Source organism: Muscardinus avellanarius (assembly GCF_963383645.1).
Source record: "Muscardinus avellanarius genome assembly, chromosome: 3".
Taxonomy (NCBI): domain Eukaryota; kingdom Metazoa; phylum Chordata; class Mammalia; order Rodentia; family Gliridae; genus Muscardinus; species Muscardinus avellanarius.
The window spans coordinates 83,639,230-83,658,646 of NC_137788.1; the positions used below are offsets into that span (position 1 = coordinate 83,639,230).

The 19,417-nt window shown below is 47.0% G+C and overlaps 1 protein-coding gene across 1 annotated transcript in view; it reads right to left on the reverse strand.

Annotated features, from left to right (window-relative positions):
• The window catches only part of ABCA4 (ATP binding cassette subfamily A member 4), a gene marked incomplete at both ends in the record, with an annotated part of 144,856 nt that overhangs the window by 13,605 nt on the left and 111,834 nt on the right, over positions 1 to 19,417 (reverse strand). The window contains 12 exons of the mRNA XM_080691475.1: positions 276 to 382; positions 1,347 to 1,409; positions 1,820 to 1,940; positions 4,529 to 4,658; positions 5,005 to 5,128; positions 9,687 to 9,834; positions 10,750 to 10,865; positions 12,955 to 13,132; positions 15,069 to 15,238; positions 15,501 to 15,575; positions 15,689 to 15,794; positions 17,716 to 17,748. Coding sequence (XP_080547601.1) covers positions 276 to 382; positions 1,347 to 1,409; positions 1,820 to 1,940; positions 4,529 to 4,658; positions 5,005 to 5,128; positions 9,687 to 9,834; positions 10,750 to 10,865; positions 12,955 to 13,132; positions 15,069 to 15,238; positions 15,501 to 15,575; positions 15,689 to 15,794; positions 17,716 to 17,748 — 1,371 coding nt within the window. The remainder of the gene's footprint in view (positions 1 to 275; positions 383 to 1,346; positions 1,410 to 1,819; positions 1,941 to 4,528; positions 4,659 to 5,004; positions 5,129 to 9,686; positions 9,835 to 10,749; positions 10,866 to 12,954; positions 13,133 to 15,068; positions 15,239 to 15,500; positions 15,576 to 15,688; positions 15,795 to 17,715; positions 17,749 to 19,417) is intronic.

A 19,417-nucleotide genomic window follows, 5' to 3' on the forward strand; every position in this document is an offset into this window, starting at 1 on the left:
GAAGAGGGTACAGGGGTTACCAGATGCTCAAAGGAGTCTATGACCCCCAAAGAGATAAAGAACCACTGAGTTAGTGCTTCCCAGATTTTTTCAAGAATCCCTACTGATTAGGGATTCTATTGAGCAGTCTTTTAACAATCACAATTCAATTCAAATTTCCAGCGGGTGTGTCTACATCTTTGTGACTTGAGGGAAGGCCCCTACAAGGTCTCAGGATCACCCTCTCTACACTGGGACAGGGACAGGGCCCAGGGCTTGTAGGGCAGGGCACGCACCTCTTGCCTGCGACAGTGGCATCACCTGAGGTCACTGTGGTGTCCCCAGTGAGCATCTTGAATGTGGTTGTCTTGCCGGCACCGTTTACTCCCAGGAGGCCAAAGCACTAGGGGAAAACACAGAACTGGCCTTGCACTAGAGACGAAGAAGCCTGGAATACCAGGCCCAGGGCTGGTGTGTGAGCTGGGGGAGGGGCGGGTGTCTTTTAGACCTGGGCAGCCATCACAGAGGCTGCTAGCCAGGTGTGGCTACTGACACAAATGCATCTAGTCCCAACTGACATGGACCCTAAGTGTAAAACACTAGATTTTGAAGGCTTAGAATGAAAAAATTCAAGCCAGGCGTGGTGGCACATGCTTATAATCCCAGCATTTGGGAGGCTGAGACCGGAGGATCGTGGTTCGCAGACAGCCTCAGCCACTTAGTGAGGCCCTTTGCAACTCAGTGAGACCCGGTTTCAAAATAAAGAATAAAAAAAAATTGGGCAGGGGGTGTAGCTTGGAGGTCAAATGCCTCTGGGTTCCATCCCAAGACCCGCAAAAAAAAGAAAAAAGAAAAAAGAAAAAATTCAACAAAAGGTCTCATGAATAATATGTTATATTAATTACATCTTGCAAAGATAACATTTTAAATATACTGAGTAAAATTAAAAATATTGTTAAAATTAATTTTGCTGTTTCTATGTTTTTCACATGGCTACTAGAAAATTAAAAATTATACATGTAGCTTGTATTAGCTTTCTACTGGATAACTCTGTGTTAGAGGGGAGCAGGGTTAAGCATAAGAGCTGATTTTCTTTTTCTTTCTTTCCTTTTTTTTTTTGGTACTGGGGATTGAACCCATGGGCATTCTAACTCTGAGCTACACCCCCAGTCCTACTGTATATTTTTTATTTTGAAATAGGGTCTCACTAATTTGTAGAGGGCCTCACTAAGTTGCTAAGGCTGTCTGTGAACCTGTGATCCTCCTGTCTTAGCCTTCTAAGTACTGGTGTTACAAGTGTGCACCACCATGCCTGGCTAAGAGCTGATTTTCTGAAGCCCTTTCACACTGGTGTGCAGTGTACCCACCTCTCCGGGGCGGACACCAACACACAGCCTGTCCACCGCTGGGCTGGAGGAGCTTGAGTAAACCTGCAAGACCCAGAGAAGCTGAGCTGAGGACTGGGACAGGTGAGAGCAGGGAGGACAAGAGGGACAGAGAGCAAAGGATGGGTTGGGAGAAACCACGGACACTAGGCGGCTGTAGATTGGCATGGGTGCTGAGTGAGGAGCCGCGAGCACCGAGGAGGCAGAGATGGAATGAGAAAGACTGGTGATGCTCAGCCAGTGGCTTGTGCTGAAGCCAACACCCAGGGACGACGCGTGAGAACTAGATGCCCCTGGAAGATAGTTGACGGCACGGAGATGATGACTTCATAGAACATTAGGAAGACAGAGCACGGCACAGGCAAGTGGCTTGGTCTACAGAAGGAACGTGACAACACTCTGCATCTGGGGGTCCAACCAGCACCTGCCAACCCGTGCCTACATCTACCCGTTACCTTGGTCAATTCATTTAGCCTTAAGATATCAGTTTTATTTCCACCACTGGCAATTCTTTGTCTTTCTTCAGCCACATCATCATCTTCATCAACAATGGGCTCCTTCATGGGCTCAGCAACCCTGGAGGAAGGAGAAGTGACTGCATCGGTCTAGGTGCAGCATCCGTGGCCCTGTTCTTTTCCTCTGACCTTCCTCCTACTCCTTCAAGGCTCCCCTTGGGCCTCCAGCCCCTAAGGCTTAAATTCTAGAGCGGCTCCAAACAGGAAGAGCACTGAGGTGAAGGGCCCACAGCTGCAGTCAGGCCGCGGTTGCAGACCTGCCTCCCCATGCAGGGTCTTGTGCAGCTCAGTGGACCTCTCTGAGCTTTGCTTCCTCCAATATCTACCCCATAGGGCTGTGTGAGGATGATCTTGGCACAGTGCCTAGAACACAGCAAGGATGCAGGACCTGGGAACTGTTATTACTAAAACTCTTTCTTGATGGCAAGAGCTCAGTGAAGCTCAGTTAGTATCTACTAAGCTTCCTATGCCCTCCTGCCCGTAGCTGTCAATGCAATCTTTTAGAGCAGTCGTCTGATCACTGCACATCCCCACACCTTCCACCATTTTTCATCAGTCCCAATCCCTCAGCTGGAGTATCAGGCCCCACCTGCCCTTCACACTTGCTCATCTTTTGCACTCCCTCCTCCGTCACCAGTGGCATCTAGCCCTGGTCCCAGCCCACGCCGGCCATTGCTACCTCCTAGCTTTGGCATGTCTTCTCCCACTCATCCTGCTCAGGAAATCTACCCCCATCTTTAAAGATACACCTTATTTTGTGAAATCCTCCCTGACCAACTAAGTCTCCAGTCTTTCCTTCCTCCCTCACTGGCCTATACCAACCTATACATCCAGTCTATCACCAAGTTTTGTCTAACAAACTTCCTACTTTTTATCCAATGAATGTATTTTTCTCCACCTTCCAATGCCCCCATCCCTATGCAGCCCACTTTTGTCTCTTCCTGGGTACCATTATGGCTTCCTGTCTGGCCTCCCTGCTCTGGTAGGATCATGTCACCCCCCACCCCCCAAGAAAACACTACAGGGGATATCTCATGACCCAGCTCTGCCTGTGCCTCCTGACCCAGCCCCTGTCTCCCTTTACCTACCATAGCTGTCCTGGATTCCCTCCATCCCACACATCAGTCTTACCCTATGAGGCTGCTGAACCTGTGTGCTGTACCTGGACCTCTACCGAGAGCAGCCTTTCTTCCTCTGTTCTGGTTACCTCTCAGCCCACATGGCTATGAGCTTCTGGAAGTCAGAGTGTCCTTCCCTGTTCTTTTTTAGGGCTGAAGGCAGGCAGGACACACTCAATTCTGTTGGCCTCAGAGTTTGAAGCTAATGAGTTGTTTCAGTAAAAAGACCCCTTGCCCTCCACGAAGGACTCAAAAGATTTGGCCAAAGCTGTAGAGGGGCCTGCGAGGGCTGAGTTTCCCAAGGACAATCATTCCTCACACTGTCTCCATCACTAGAACCACTTCCTGATGTTCAAAGTGTGTTGATTTATTATCTCATTCAATCTTTGCAGCCCTTTGAGTAAGACAGTAGATTCATTTCTCTCTTTCTTTCTTTCTTTCTTTCTTTCTTTCTTTCTGTACTGAGGGTGGAACCCAGGGGCCTTCTACCTCTGGGTTATACCCTCAGACTTATTTTTATATTATATTTGGAAACAGGATCTCACTAAGTTGCTGAGAGCCTCACTAAGCTGCTGAGGCTGGCTCTGAACCTGCAATCCTCCTGTCTCAGCCTCCCAAGTACTGGGATTAAAAGCGTGCGCCACCATGTCTGACTAGATTCATTTCTAATAAGTCAATTCCCTGTGGTTCAAAGTGAATTAAAAAACAAAAACCTAAACCAAACCAAAAACAAATCTTAGGCATTTAAAGTTCCATATGAGAAAAAAAAAAAAAAGATTAAGAAACAAAACACTGTCAGGAAAGCTTATTAGACAGGGCCCAGTGACTGCAACTCGGGGTCCTGGGGGAGGGCACAGAAGGTCTGGATGGCAGAAGGGCTACACCCTGGAGTCCCAGGCCCAGCTTAAAATGAGGGGGCAGGGGAGTCCTGGGGGAAAAGCCTAGGGGAGAAGGGCTGGGCTGGGGCCCCAGCTGGCTGACTGCCATTGAGAGGCCCTGGTAAAGTTAGGGTTGGCAGCTTCTACCCCGCCTCCAGGGATGGAGGGTGGGTCACTGTCCCCATCCTTTCGTAGGTGCCTTGCATACACCTGGCACATGTCCCCCTGTGCTGCCCCAACTCAGATCTCTAATTAGCCAAGGGGCCCACCTTGTCTCTTTTCTCATGAACATATATGCCTTTTCCTAGCACCTTGGATACTCCTTAACCATTATTAAATAACCACTGTAATTTGCAGTGCTATCATCCAATTTTAAATGAGTATGTTGGTAATGAAATGAGAAGGTTAAAATTAAGAATCGAAACCAATAATGTTGTATTTAAATAGTTCAAAGTTGAGACTTGTCCCAAATTCTAACATTCCTTTTTTAATCTGCCTCTCCTTGTGTTGTTCAGAACAAGCCAGGCCTTGAGAATGTAAAAGCCGTCATGGAGTGGGGCTCCTGAGGAAGGAGGTGACCACGTCAGTGTGAAGGCCACTCCCGGACACACCCAGCTGCCCATTGGCACCGTCGGGGTAGAGTGAGTACTTACCATCGGGTGAGGAAGAAGTGTTGCTGGATGAGGAGGGTCAAGAGGAAGTACACCACCCCTTCTACTGCCATGGCAACCAAGTTCTTCCCAATCAGGTCCCACTGGAATGGATTTGTGGAGTGCTCCTCACCTGGGGATGGAGACCACTCTAGCTCAACAGGAATCACATCCATGCCAGCTGCCCCAGCTCATCCCTAACGACCTGGCCATTACACCAGACCCAGCTGGACTGCCCCTGTGGAAAGGGGTTAGGTAAGGGCCAAACACAAGGCTCCTCTTGGGTCCCAAGTCAGAGTAGGGAGAGGACAGCTCGCCCTTGACTGTGGAAGCAGAGGTGCCTTAATCCCTTCTAGGAGGTAGAAGGATACCAGAACAACACGGCGCCCTCCAGCCCCAGCCCAGGGTGCAGGTCTGACGCAGGAACCTCGCTGCAACCCTCCTTGTCTGGATGGATCCAGGGCCCGTGCTGCACCCACCAAACCGAGCATAGACGTCTGTCACGGCCTGGCTCAGTGCCAGGTCGATGAGGCCTCGGCCCAGGCAGAAGTGGGGGAAGACAATGAGCAGCTTCCTCAGCATGGCGTTGAACCTGAGCAGCGTCTAAAGCAGAGAGGCATGATGGTCAGAAGTGGGGGTGGCTGAGCAGGGGGCCCAGATCCCCCCAGGGCAAGGCCAGGGTAGGGGTCGCAGACAAAGGCACCCTTGGGGCTAGACTGGTGGTAAAGGATTTGTCAGACAGAACACAGTGGACTTGATGGGGATGTCCTGAAGCACTCCAGGAGGGGCCTTGGGACTAGGCCACCAGTCATCAGTTATGACTAATCTATGACTACAGCTCCCTGCGCATTACCTTTATCTAGGAGGACAACATCTTCTAAACATTTACTGTGCCTGGCACTGTGAAGAACATGCACGTTGCTGTCTAGAACCCTCAGTGCCTGCATGGACAAAGGCAGTCATCCTTGGAGAAGCAGCGGCTGTCCCGCTGTCTGTGTGGGTGGCTGTCCTGCAGACTCACGTGGCCATTGCCGGAGCCCTCTGAGGTGGCCATTAACAGGAGACACAGCAGCTGCCGGGAACGTGGTGAGGGCCTGCCTCCCTCCCTCCCCCCGCCCTCTTGCGGTACTGGGGATGGAACCCAGAGGCATTCTACCTTTGAGCTACACCCCCAGCCCTATTTTTTATTCTTTATTTTGAAATAGGGTCTCACTGAGTTGCAAAGGGCCTCACTAAGTAGCTGAGGCTGGCCATGAACACGGATCCTCTTGTCTCAGCCTCCCGAATCCTGAGGTTACAAGCGTGCGACACCACGCCCGGCTGAGGATTTCTCTTTTGGTACAGCTGTGGGCTATTTCTCTAACCCGCTCTATCTTAGCCCAGCATGAACCAAAGGGCCCTGAGCCACCTCCTGGCTCTGCTTCTCAGCTCTGCACAGGGCCGCTGCCATTGTGTAGGGGGTGTTGGGCACAGTCTCCCTCTAAAAGGTAAGTGGGACAAGCTGGGCACGGTGGCACATTAGTGTAATGACAGCCACTTAGGAGGCTGAGGCAGGATGATCACAAGTTGGAGGTCAGTCCAGGCAACTTAGCAAAACCCTGTCTCATGATTTAAAATTTATACAAGATCTGGGGATGTAGCTCAGGGAGCACCCCTGGCTTCAATCCCTAGTACCATAAATAAATAAATAAGTAAATAAATAAATAAATAAATAAATGTAAATCAATCAGTGAAAGGTAATCCTAGTACTTGGGAGCCTGAGATAGGAGGATTGCAGGCTCAAGGCCAGCCTCAGCAACTTTGCAAGGCCCTGTTTCAAAAATAAAAAATAAGCTGGGCCAGGCGTAGTGGCGCATGCTTATAATTCCCGTGCTTGGGAGGCGGAGACAGGATGATCGTACAGATTCGAAGCCAGCCTTGCTGGCTTAAGAGACCCTGTTTCCAAATAAAAATATAAAAAATAGGTGTCTGGGAGTGTAGCCTGGAGGTAGAAGGGTTTCCAGGAACCCCAGTACCACCAACAAAACAAAACAAAACAAAACAAAACAAACAAAAAAGCTGGGCTTGGTGGTGTATGCTTGTAATCTCAGCATTTGGGAGGCTGAGACAGGAGGATTGCGGTTCGTAGATAGCCTTGGCTACTACTTAGTGAGGCCCTTTGCAACTCAGTGAGACCCTGTTTCAAAATAAAGAATAAAAAATAGGGCTAGAGGTATAGCTCAGAGATAGAATGCTTCTGGGTTTCATCCCCAGTACCACAAAAAAAAAAAAAAAAAAAAAAAAAAGAAAGAAAGAAAAAAAAAGAAAGGCCTAGGTGTGTAGCTCAGGGAGATAGACTGCCCTGGGTTCCATCCCAAGGACCAAAATTAAATTAAATTAAATAAATAAAATGTAGAAGGGACACCAAGAAGGTGAAGCTGGCAGAGCTTGCTGGGCCACTGCTGTCCACCTTTCTGGCTCCTGCCTCCCCAGCCTTTGCTCCTCTGCTCAGGTTCCCTCGTCCTTCTGTGCCCTCCCCCTTCCCACATACATTTTATCTCTGGGCCTTTGCATTTGCAGTTTCTAGTACCTATTGCTCTGAGCAGGAAAAGATGTTCTTTTCCATTATGCTTTTGGATAGGTTCCTGCCCTTTTTTTTTTTTTTTTTTTTTTTTGGTCCTGGGGATAAAACTCAAAGCCATTCTATCTCAAAGATATACCCTTGGCTCTTCCTTTTTAAACAATTTTTATCTTTTTAACTGTGTCTAGCTGGGTTCTTAAGAGGCTCACAAAGTTGCTGAGGCTATCCTCAAACCTGCAATCCTCTTGTCCCAGCCTCCCAAGTACTGGGATTATAGTTGTGTACCGCCATGCTCTGCAGGTTTCTGATCTTCATACAAACTTATTTAAGCAGTCCCTTCCCTCTTAAGCCTCAGATTCTCATGGTTAAATATCCATTCCTGTTTAACAGTAACACATTCCCGTGATTATTTATTTTTAACCTGTCTACTTTCTCCACCAGGACAGAGCAAGGACTGGGTCCTAACTATTTTTGTGTCTTTCCTAAATACCTCACACAGTGTTAGCTCACTGTAGGTACTTTGTTATTTATTAAATAGGCTACTACAATTCTACTCACTCCAACCCGGACTCAAGTTGAATTTCCTCCCCTAAGAGTGTCTTAACTTCTGCAGCACAGCTCTCTGGCCCACCCTGATTGTAACCTTTTTCCTGTCTTGTTCCTTTGCTGTTCTATCCTGCACCATCTTATGGACAGTACTATACCATGGCTCCTGTCAGTTCCCAACTTGGTGTGCAGGTCATTTTCTGACTGGAACAGGAGCTCCCGGGGGCATGATGAGTGGGTCTCACTTGTTTATTTTTGCACATCTATCACACGATGTTCACTTAGTAAACAGCCTCCGTGGGATACTGGAAATTTCTATAGTGTCTGTTAATCTGATAATGTCCTCAAGTAAGGAGCCTTTCTGGGAGGAAGAATCTTCAACAAATGGTTAAATGCTCAGTAAGTGTCTGAGTGTGCCTGGGGGCGGGAGAATGTTCTGAGTTTCTTTAGGCTTGCAATTTAACTGTTCTGAAGCAACAAGCTCTCCTAAGATTTAGTGGGCTGTGAGCCTGTGATAAAAAACAGCTCTGGAGACAGCCCTTCCACCCGCCAGGATGCTCGGGCCATCAGCTGGGTCTGTGTTCTTGCCTGTGCTGCTGCAGGGATCTGATTGTGATGAGTGCACATCGCATCATGTGATGTGGGCAGGTGTGTTTCATTTCTTGCTTAGCAGCTACTGAAAGCCTGGCTAGGTCTGGGGACAACTGGCCGTCAGGGGGCCCTGGTGCTGGGTGGTGCCTGTGAGGCCTCAGGATGAATTTGTCGTCTGTTCTCCCAGCAGAGTTCAGTGCAGCTGGTGCCCACCCTCTTACCTGGGATGAGCTAGTGAGGAAAGGAAGGCTAGGAGGCACATGGGGCCGTGGGCACATGTGTGAGCCTGAATGTTTAGGACAGCTGTGGCAAGACTCAGACACAGCAGCTGGGAGTGGGAGTGTGGAGGAAAGCTGGCCCCGCAGCTCTGCCACTTTTTATTTTTGGTGGTACTGGGGGCGGAACCCAGAGGCTTTCTACCTCCAGGCTGTACTCCCAAACCTATTATATATATACATATTTTTTTTTATTTGGAAACAGGGACTCACAAAGTTTCTGAGAGCCTTACTCAGTAGTGAGGTTGGCTTCAAACCTGTGCGATGCCCCTGTCTCAGCCTCCCAAGTGTGGAGATTACAAGTGTGCGCCACCACGCCCAGCTTCTGCCACTGTTTTTAGGATTCAGTACGGCCACCTCTTTCTGGACAAGAAGTTAGAGGGTATGGACAGGACAACTGGACTTTATAGTTCATAAATTTGTACAATTGGCATTATGATTTCCTAATCCTGTCCTAGGGATTAGCAGATATAAAACAATATATGCTAGCATGTTACAATTTGCATAAGTGGAAGAATGGATATTTTTCTATTTGTTCGTATGTCTCCAGAACACATTAGAAACTGGAATAATGCTTCCTCTGGAGAAGGGAACTGGGTGAATCAGAAATAGGGGTAGGAAGGAGATTTTTCATTGTATGCTTTCTTGTTCCTTTTACATTCAGAAATCACCTAACCTACCGTGTGTGTGTGTGTGTGTGTGTGTGTGTGTGTGTGTGTGTGTGTGTGTTTAGAAAACTTGATATCCAAAGTTTCCAAGGAAATTTTCTTGAAGGAATATGAAAAGCTAAAAAGTTAGGATCATGGAGGCACGCGCTTGTAATCCCAGCATTCGGGAGGCAGAGACAGGAGGATCACAGGTTTGCAGCCAGCCTCAGCTACTTAGTGAGGCCCTCTACAACTCAGTGAGACCCTGTTTCAAAATAAAGAATAAAAAATAGCAGCTCAGTACCGGAAAAAAAAAAAAAAAGTTAGGATCATGGACGGTCACTATGGCTTGCAAAATAGGCTCAGAGCACAAAAATCAGCAAGAAGGAAAGGGCGAGAAGGATAGATGGAGGAGGAAGGAGCAAGGCTTGCCTCTGCTCTGAGCATCTACATGTACATTACCTGCCGTGGTCCTGCTTGACCAATACGTGCTCCCTAGTACCCTACGAATCCAACATGGAGGCTGAGAGAGCCACACTCACCCGGTTATTCTCAAATAATTCCAAGACAAAGGTGATGGCGCTGCTGTTGATGCCGATGAAGAGATTAGCACAAGATAAAGCCACATAGGCTGTGCTGGGGACATCAAACAGGAAGGATGCTGGGTACATCATGGGAATGACCGCCCATCTGTGAAAGATGACACAGCTCCATGGGACAGGTTCCAACTCCATCCATGAGCTCTACCTCTACATAGAATGCATTCTCCTCATGGATGAGGTCATCTGTTTGAACTGGCCAGAGTCCCAAAGGGAAAAACAGATCTTCATTCCTAGGTCTCTGTGCCTCATCTTTAAGTGGAGATAATAATGCATTTCTGATCAACTCATGGGTTTTGTGAAGAGCAGTTGAGACAGTAGCTGGGCGTGTATTTTGTGAATTATAAAGCTTGATACAACACACACACATCCCTGCAATGCTTCCCATTCTAGGCTGGATCCGTGAAGCAAAGCCAAAGATCCCAACAGGCTCAGCATCACAGGGAAGTTCACAATCACACCAGCTTCTGGCAAGACTCTACTGGCCCCCACAGGAAGGGCCAGGCATCACTATTTCCATTTTACAGACAAGGAAACAGGAGCCTAAGTGGGTGAATTGCATGTCCACAGTTATCCTGCAGCAAGATATAGACCTGAGATAGAAAGGTGATACCTTGTTCCAGAATTCAACTGGACTTATTAATCTCTGTCATCCTTTAGCCTGACTCAGGAGCAACTTTCCAGTTGGAATTTTCTATTGTGTGTAGATGACTCCTGGCCAGTACAAATAGAGACACCAGAGCTGGGAAGAAACTGAGGAGTCTTCAACCTTCAGACTTTGGTGGAGGCCACCTCTAGAGTGGAGCCCCTTCCATGGCCCCTGAACGGACAGGTCTCAGAAATACCTCCAGCAGTGGAGTCAGGAGCCAGGCAGAAGATGCTGCCCGGGCTGGATGCTAAGCTTGTGCATGCCACAACCCCTGGAAGGCCCAGGTTTACCATCAGAAGGTATCACCCACCCCGGGCTTCCCTTTGGTGGCATTACCTCGTGGCCCAAACGACTTACCCATACAGCATGAGCAATGCAATAAGGGCAGGAAGGTTAGTTGGAGAAGTGTAGGCTTCCTTCTGAAACCCGATGAAGATGCCCACCACCAGTCCTGCACTCACGGTGTAATTCATCTTAAGAGAGAAGAGGACAGCATGGAACCATTAAAACCTGTTTCATGGTCTGTAAAATGAAGGGTGGGGCCAGGCTCCTCCAGCTCCTAGGGTCTGGGATTGATCTCATTTGTTTAAACAATTCCTGGTTAGTAAACATGGTAAACTGCTCCTCGTCCTCCCACTGTCTCCTCCCTCCACTCAGGGCCCTTCAGTCTGTGTCTTTTGAAAAAAATGAATTACAAAATCCCATCAGACCTCTCACTCTCTAATTGGTCAGATTGATACTACTTTAAGCATGTCTTCAGAATTCAGAAACCTTTATTTTATTTTTATTTTTGGTGGTACTGGGGGTGGAACCCGGAGGCTTTCTACCCCCGGGCTACACTCCCAGACCTATTTTACTTTATTTGGAAACAGGGTCTCACTAAGTTGCTGAGAGCCTCACTAAGTAGCTGAGGCTGGCTTTGAACCTGTGCGATCCTCCTGTCTCAGTCTCCCAAGTGCAGGGATTACAAGCGTGCGCCACTATGCCTGGCTTCAGAAACCTTTAAAACACAGTCCTAGGCCCCGTGAAGCTCAAATAGATATGACACCCTTTCTAAACAGTGTAGTTCTGAAGCCAACAGGTCAGGCACTGAAGGGTAGGCAGCCACAGGAGGGTTAAGGCAAAGACAAGATGAAAAGTGAGGAGGCATCCCACAGAGGATGTGTGTGTAGGGTGCTGGGCCCAGGGGGATGAGGAAAATTCCTTATAGGGGCTGATCCAGTGTGGAGTATTGGAGCCAGAGGGAGGAGGACCTCCATGCAGCAGCTACAGCACGGAGGAGGGGTGTCCACACAGGGAGAGGGCAGGGTGGGGGGAAATAAGGCACTTAACACACACAGGTGTACAGCTCGAGTAGGTGGATGTTTGGGGTGGGTGATAGAAGCCAGTTTCTCACTCTTGAGTAGTTAAATGGAGCATGTTCTCATTTGCAATTGGTATTCCTTGGAGGTGCTAGTGTCTCTGTCTCTGTCTCTGTCTCTGTCTCTGTCTCTGTCTCTCTCTCTCTCTCTCTGTGTGTGTGTGTGTGTGTGTGTGTGTGTGTGATAGAGAGAATCTTGTCAAGAAGTTACTCTCAAATGACTCAGATAAAAGTTTTACACTGTACTTTCCACAATTGTTTCAAAATTAAAAACAGATGACATATAAAAAAGGAAAAATTTAAAACATCACGGATGTGCTAAATGAATGATATAAGTTGTCTTTTTGCCACTGGTTAATGAGCGTGATGTGTTCCAGGACTATAGACCCTAGACTTCAAATTCTAGGCAGGCTTTAAAATACTGTAGTATCAAGAAGCCTGCCGAGGCCACACCCACCGTCTTAAGCCCTTCACAGCCCAGTGCTGCCCGAGGTCTACTCTGCCAGTATTGCTTCTACCCCAGGTGGTCACTCTATCTTTCCAGCCATATCTCTCCACAGGTTCAGACCTCTCTCTCTGCAGCCACATACACAGATGGGTCAGTACCAAGTGGAAGTTCTATTCCTCTTCTTTAGAAAAAATAAAATGAAAAAATTAATAATAAGAGTTGAGCCTAGCTCCTTTCATGTTTAAGTCACAGGCCTGCTGTGGCCTCTGTCCAAGGAGACACTGGCAGTTTCTGACTTCACCATGCTTGTGAATGTATTTTCGTGCAGATAGAAGAGAGGGGAAAGAATTTAGTCGCCACTGGAAATTTCCAGCTTTGTAGTGGTAAGTGATAGCTCTTAATAAGTTGAGTAAGATATAAGAAATCATGTCTTTGGGAATCCCAATATTCGGTATCATTCCTAAAAGCCACATGAAGAGGGTCATCTGTGGGGGTCTCCACGTGAGCCTGACCCTTGGTGCCAGACCTAGAAAGTTCCTACTCACCAGTTATGCTGTGTTTCACAGCCTCCCCCAGCGTTGGGCTCCTAGCACCTTTCTAAGAAGATGCCAAGGGCAGCAGACACATGAGGCCATTGGCTCAGCACCTTCCGGCAGCCCCAGCAGCACGAGGGTCCCTCCCCACTATGTCCCTTCTGTCAGAGCACACACACACGCGCTGGGCCCAAGGAGGTGAGGGAAGAACAGACACTCACAATGTCCCAGAGGAAGTTGGTCATCCAGTAGGTGGTGGAGCTCACTCCACTCACAAACTGGAGGTGCTTGGCTTTATTCACTCTCTCCTGGATCAAGTAAAGGACAAAGCTGGCCGGGACAAAGGACATGGCGAAAATCACGCAGATGGCAACCACGGCATCGACTGAAGTGGTCAGCCTGTAGCAGGGCCAGGGATACGGGGAGAGAGGACGAAGAAAGAGGAGCATTAGCAGGAGATACAATTCAAGCTCTGGGAGCCCTTACCCACCTGGGTTTGGGCCTCCAGACGCCAAGCCTGCAGCTTGTCATTCCACAAAACCAGCCTGAGCAACCTGGCTCATGGGGAAGTGGGTATCTGTGGGTTACATTCCTGTTTCACGTGAACATTTCTAGACAGCCTTTCTTTCTGTTTATTTTTTTAATGATTCGTTATGGTTGTAGCATCATTCCAGATGCTTAATCTCATATATGACAATGCTCTTATAATCACTAATAATTTTTTTTTTTTTTGGTGGTACTGGGGATGGAACCCAGAGGCCTTCTACACTCCCGCACCTATTTTGTATTTTATTTGGAAACAGGGTCTCTTAAGCCAGCTGAGGCTGGCTTCGAACCTGCATGATCCTCCTGTCTCAGCCTCCCAAGCGCAGGGATTACAAGCGTGCACCACCACGCCCAGCTATATGGCTTTATTCACTCTCTCCTGGATCAAGTATGAAAGAAATTCTCTCTATTTTCTATATAGATAGTCACAGGAACTTTTAACAAAAGAAGTAAGTTATCTTGTTAAATCATATTCTTTGGGAAATGTTTCTAATGCAGATGTGGAAAAGAGAGCAGACAAACTATACAGAAGCTGGGCTCCAACCATCCTCTCTTGGATCAAATAGAAGGCATCTGATTAAGGAGTAGGTGAGGGCTGAAATCCAGCCTGAGCTTTATGTACATGCCATAGCTCTGGTGTGGAGTAGTGTCCCCCCCCAGAAAGAAGCACTGCTTCTGATCCCACAAACACACCATATGCTGCAGCCACTGCCCTAATATGACTCCAGACAGCATCATCCACATGCAGTGAGCCCAGTCCCTCAGCTTGAAGGAAACATAAAAATGTTTGGGACATAGTCTCAACTATGTAGGGTTATAGATAATAAGTTCTTGAAACCCTGTTACATAAATTTTATTTAATAAACATATACTTCTTTTTTTTGGTGGTACTGGGGGTGGAACCCAGGGGCTTTCTACCTCCAGGCTATACTCCCAGACCTATTTTATATTTTATTTGGAAACAGGGTCTCACTGAGTTGCTGAGAGCCTCACTAAGTAGCTGAGGCTGGCTTTGAACCTGGCGATCCTCCTGTCTCAGCCTCCCAAGAGCGGGGATTACAAGTGTGCACCACCACGCCTGGCTCTAAACATATATTTCTTTTTATAATCATAGACGACTTGTCTTCCCATATTTCGTATTCAAAAGGCCTGGCAGGAGGTACTGGAATTGTTAGGCTGAGTGAGAATTAACTCAGGACAATTGAGAGCCCCAGAGGGTGTCCAGCAGGAGGCTTCAAGGCCCACAGGTATACTGGGATAGTAAAACGAGGGCTCTGCAGCCTTCTAGAAGCATGCACTAATAAAGACACTCCTGCCAACTCCTCCTTCAGATAGGCTTCAACTAGAACAAACCACACCAAATGCACAAGATTGATGTCTTTACTGCCTAAAGCTGTGTGGTTAGAGCCTCAGTTTGTGGAACGCCAAGATCTGTCAAGAGCTCAAAAAAGTATGAGCATGAGAGGGAAATTACCAGAATCTAGGATGATCATGCCACCTCTGGGTCCCTGGCACCCACTTTGCATAATAGCAAAGAGAGCGTTTGCATAAGGTTCAGGAGCAATTTGTTATCAGGAGCCCGAAGGAAGAGGAGTAAAATAAAAGCTTACTTTCCAAATAAATGTGGGAGGGAAAGAATGGCCAAGCAGTTTGGGCCAGGAAGCATTTGAAAGTCTACATTCCTGTGCATCTGAGTGTGAAAACATCCCACCCAGTAGTAAAAATCCTCTTGGGTTTCCAGGGTGGTGGCAGTGCCAAGAAAGCTGGGGGCTGCGGCCTGGTGGCTTACACTGTGATCTCTGAGAGCTGCTCCTTCGTCAGGTTCAGGGGCTGGCTGATGGCTGTGATTCCGTGCTCCTCCGGGTCCCTGTCCTTGTGCAGGCTAGCCCGCAAGATGGCGTTGTGGGCCACATTCAGAAAGCTGACCAGAGCGTGCCAGCCTTTGTTGTTAAACCACACCTAGAGGCGGAGGTGGGCTTTGTTAGGCCGTGCTACCGCCTGACACCTGAGAAATGCACTAACAACAGCTATTAAGAAAAAAAAAAAAAAATAGCAACAGGAAAAAGAACAGAAGAAGGAGGAAAGGTTTGGCAGGGGGAAACCATTTCTCACTAGGTCTCAGCAGGGAGGGGGCGGGGACTTAATTAAGCTGGGAAAACAAGAATAAAACAACCAATTCATCTGAATTGTTAGCTCTAAGGCAGATTATGTAGTTAAGTACCTTAATGTTGTCTTTGGTTTCCAGATGTTTAAGGAAATCAGACATTTCTTTAGAAGCCTCTCTGGTGACAGGGCCCTAAAATACACACACACATATTAAACAAAGGGTTTTCCTTTTCTGGGGCATTCATGATAATTTCCATTAAGCAAGTAAGAAATCCTGCCCAAATGTTCAATCTGTTTACATACCCCGCTCACATTCATTATTTGGCCAAGGTCACTTAAAAAACCAACAAGTGCTTCCCCAGTAATGGGGAGAACTGGAAGCTTTCCTCCGATGGAGATTCCTCCATACCTACAAGGCAAAAAGAATTCCTCATATCCATGAGGTGAACCTCACGCCTACCAGCGGCTCTCTCAGTTTCTGAAGGAAAAGTACTTTGGGACTACTGAGCACTACCCTCCTTTTGTGTGTGTGTGTGTGTGTGTGTGTGTGTGTGTGTGTGTGTGTGTGGTGGGGATGTAACCCAGAGGCTTTCTACCTTCAGGCTACACTCCCAGACATATTTTTGTATTTTATTTGGAAACAGGGTCTCACTAAGTAGCTGAGGCTGGCTTCAAACCTATCTCAGCCTCCCAAGTACTGCGATTACAAGTGTGCACCACCACGCCTGGCTTAGTATCTCTTTCTTTCTTTCTCTCTCTCTTTCTTTCTTTCTTTCTCTCTTTTTTTTTTTTTTTTTTTTTTTGAGACAAGGGCTCACTACATTGCCCGGGCAGGTCTCGAACTCCTGGGCTCGAGATCCTCTTGCCTCAGCCTCCTGATACTGACTGAGACTGTAGGCTCCAGCCATCAAAGCAGTTATAATCCAGATTTTAAGTCTTGCTGCTCCAGGTCAAGGTCTGGACCTTCATTCGGCACACAAGCCCTTCTGAGTCTGGTCTTTGCTCCTGTCTAACATCATCCTTCCTTGGGGCTTCCCTCAAGGGACATGCTCTGGCCATGTTGAATCACTGTTTGGGCTCCAAGTGGTCCAGGCTGCCTTTGTGCCTCTGCCTGGCCAGGATCCTGGTATCTGGTCAACTCTAACATGGGCAGGTACTGGAGATTAAACCCAGAGGTATTCTACCTTTGAGCTAGAGTCCCAGCCCTTCTCATTTTTTATTTTGAAATAAAGTCTTGCTATTGTGCGCTGCTGGCCTTAAACCAGCAATCCTCCTGTTTCAGCCTCCTAAGGATTGGGATTATAGGTATGTGCCACCATGCCCTGGTTGTCATCCTTCTTTGATGTTGTGGCGGAATCTCTCCCACCTACTGATGATTCCTCCTCTGTGCCACCTCCATACTTTGGAGGTACATCTGCCCCATTCAATGACCTTCCTCTTGAACCTGGGTGCACCTCTTTTGGTGCCTTTCAGCTTGCCTGGGTTCGGCTGCCTCACCCTCACTATTTCCTGCAGCCCTCAATATCTCCTATCTTGACTCTGTGTGTGTGTGTGTGTGTGTGTGTGTGTGTGTGTGTGTGTGTGTGTGAGATACTAGGAATTGAACTCAGGAGCATTCTATCTCTGAGCTACTCCCCCAGCCCATTTAATTTTGAAACAGTCCTGCTAAATTACCATGCCTTAGCCTCAGACCTGCAACCCTGCTGCCTCACCCTCTCAAGTCCTGAGATTACAGGCACCTGTCACACCGTGCACAGCCTGCCTTGACTCTTGCTCAAGCTTCTTCACTGCGATCCTGGCTTTTCGATCATCTTCCGCACTGCTGTGAAGTCTAAAGTGATCGTGTTGAAAACACGAATCTGAGTATGACACTCTCTGGCTTAAAACTCTACGATGTAGAATAAAAGCCAAACTCTCCAAGAGAACAAAGTTAATTTGCTGGTAAAGCAAACAGAAAAGAAGGAAGCCTTCATTTCTGAGGGCCCGGAATTGCCCCTGTGTGCCTACTTTCTGCTTCAGGTCCCTCTAGAAGGCATTTCTAAAAGCTGGATTTCACTTGTGCTGTCTGGAAGCCACCCAGGAAAGCCAGTCAACATCAGCCTTGCCCCGATTCTGGAGGACCAGTCCCTGTGGGAGCCTGGGTGACAGCTCACTCCTAGAATCCTCCTCAGATCATCTCCAAGCCTCTGGACCACTTGAGCCTCCGGGATGCTCCAAGAATGAGGTAAGTTTTGGGGTGGGTCAGACCCCCTGAAGCTTAAAAGGAATGGGCTAAGGCATGTATAGACTTACAATCTGAGATTATAATTTCTTAAAAAATAGTCTCTTACCTCTGTTCGTTGACCCAGAATTTGCTCTTTAAGCTGAAAGCCAAAATAAAACCAGGCAATAAATATCACAAGCATGACAGTAACTTTCCTTCCCACTCACTGAGATGTCTAAGTCTTTTTTTTTTTTTTTTTTTTTTTTTTCCCCGTCTGGGGATGGAACCCAGGGCCATTCTAACTCCAAGCTATACTCCCCGCCCTATTTTTATTCTTTATTTTGTTTTCTTTTTCTTTTTTAAACTTTTTTATTGGTGCATTGTATTCATACATCATAATGGGGTAAAAATCTTGTGTGGACATACATGTACACATTGCCCATTTAGCCCCTATCCAATTCCTACCCCGTTCTCTCCCCATCTCTCCTTCCCATGCTTGGCTTAGTGGTTGATTTTGATATGTTTAAGTATGTTGTGTGTTTTAGAGAATTTCCTTCTTCCCCCCTCCCATCCCCTCATTTAGATTGTCTTGTTTGCTCCTCTATAGGATTTCCTTTTTCATCTAGAGTTCCTCCTATGACCCATTTCTCCTTAGCTTTCACATATTAGGGAAAGTATCCGATTTCTTATGTTTTGTGACTGACTAATCTCACTTAGCATAATGTCTTCCAGTTCCATGCATTTCCCTGAAAATGATGTAATTGAGTTTTTTTTTTTAATGGCTGAGTAAAATTCTATTGTGTACATATCCCACAGTTTTGTAATCCATTCATCTGTTGATGGACATCTTGGCTGGTTCCATAGTTTGGCTATGGTGAATTGTGCAGCTATGAACATAGATACACATGCATTAGCTTAGTAGTTTGGTTTCCTATCTTTTGGGTAGATACCCAGAAGTGGTATTGCTGGGTCGAATGGTAGATTTGTTCCCATTCTTCTGGGGATTCTCCATACTGTTTTCCAAAGTGGTTGCACTAATTTACAATCCCACCAACAATGTTTTAGAGTTCCCACTTCTCCACATTCTCGCCAGCATCTGTTGTTTGTGTTTTGAATGATTGCCATTCTAGTTGGAGTTAGGTGAAATCTCAGGGTAGTTTTGATTTGCATCTCTCTGATTGCCAATGATGTTGAGCATTTTTCATGCATTTATTGGCCATTTGAATTTCTTCTTTCATGAAGTGTCTATTTAGTTCACTTGCCCATTTTGTTATTGGATGCTTTGTTTTCTTAGTGTTGAGTTTCTTGAGTTCTCTGTATATTCTAGATATTAGTCCTCTAACGGAGGTGTAGGTGGCAAAAATCTTCTCCCATTCTGTTGGCTCTTGGTTGAGGTTCTTGACAGTTTCCTTTGCTGAACAGAAACTCTTCAGTTTCATGCAATCCCACGTATTGATTCGCCTTTTAGATTGTTGTGCCTTTGGGATCTTGTTGAGAAAACTTTTATCTGTGCCTATGTGTTGCAGTGTGGGACCTATGCCCTCTTCAAGGAGCCTCAAGGTTTCTGGTCTAATTTCCAAGTCTTTGATCCATCTTGAATTGACTCTTGTTCAGGGTGAGAAAGTGGGATTAATTTCCAATTTTCTGCATATGGTTAACCAGTTTTGCCAACACTATTTATTCTTTATTTTGAAACAGGGTGTCATTAAGTTGCAGGGGGGCCTCCCTAAGTAGCTGAGGCTGTTTGCGAACCATGATCCTCTGGTCTCAGCCTCCTGAATGCTAGTATTACAAGTGTGCACCACCATGCCCGGCAAGATGTCTAAGTC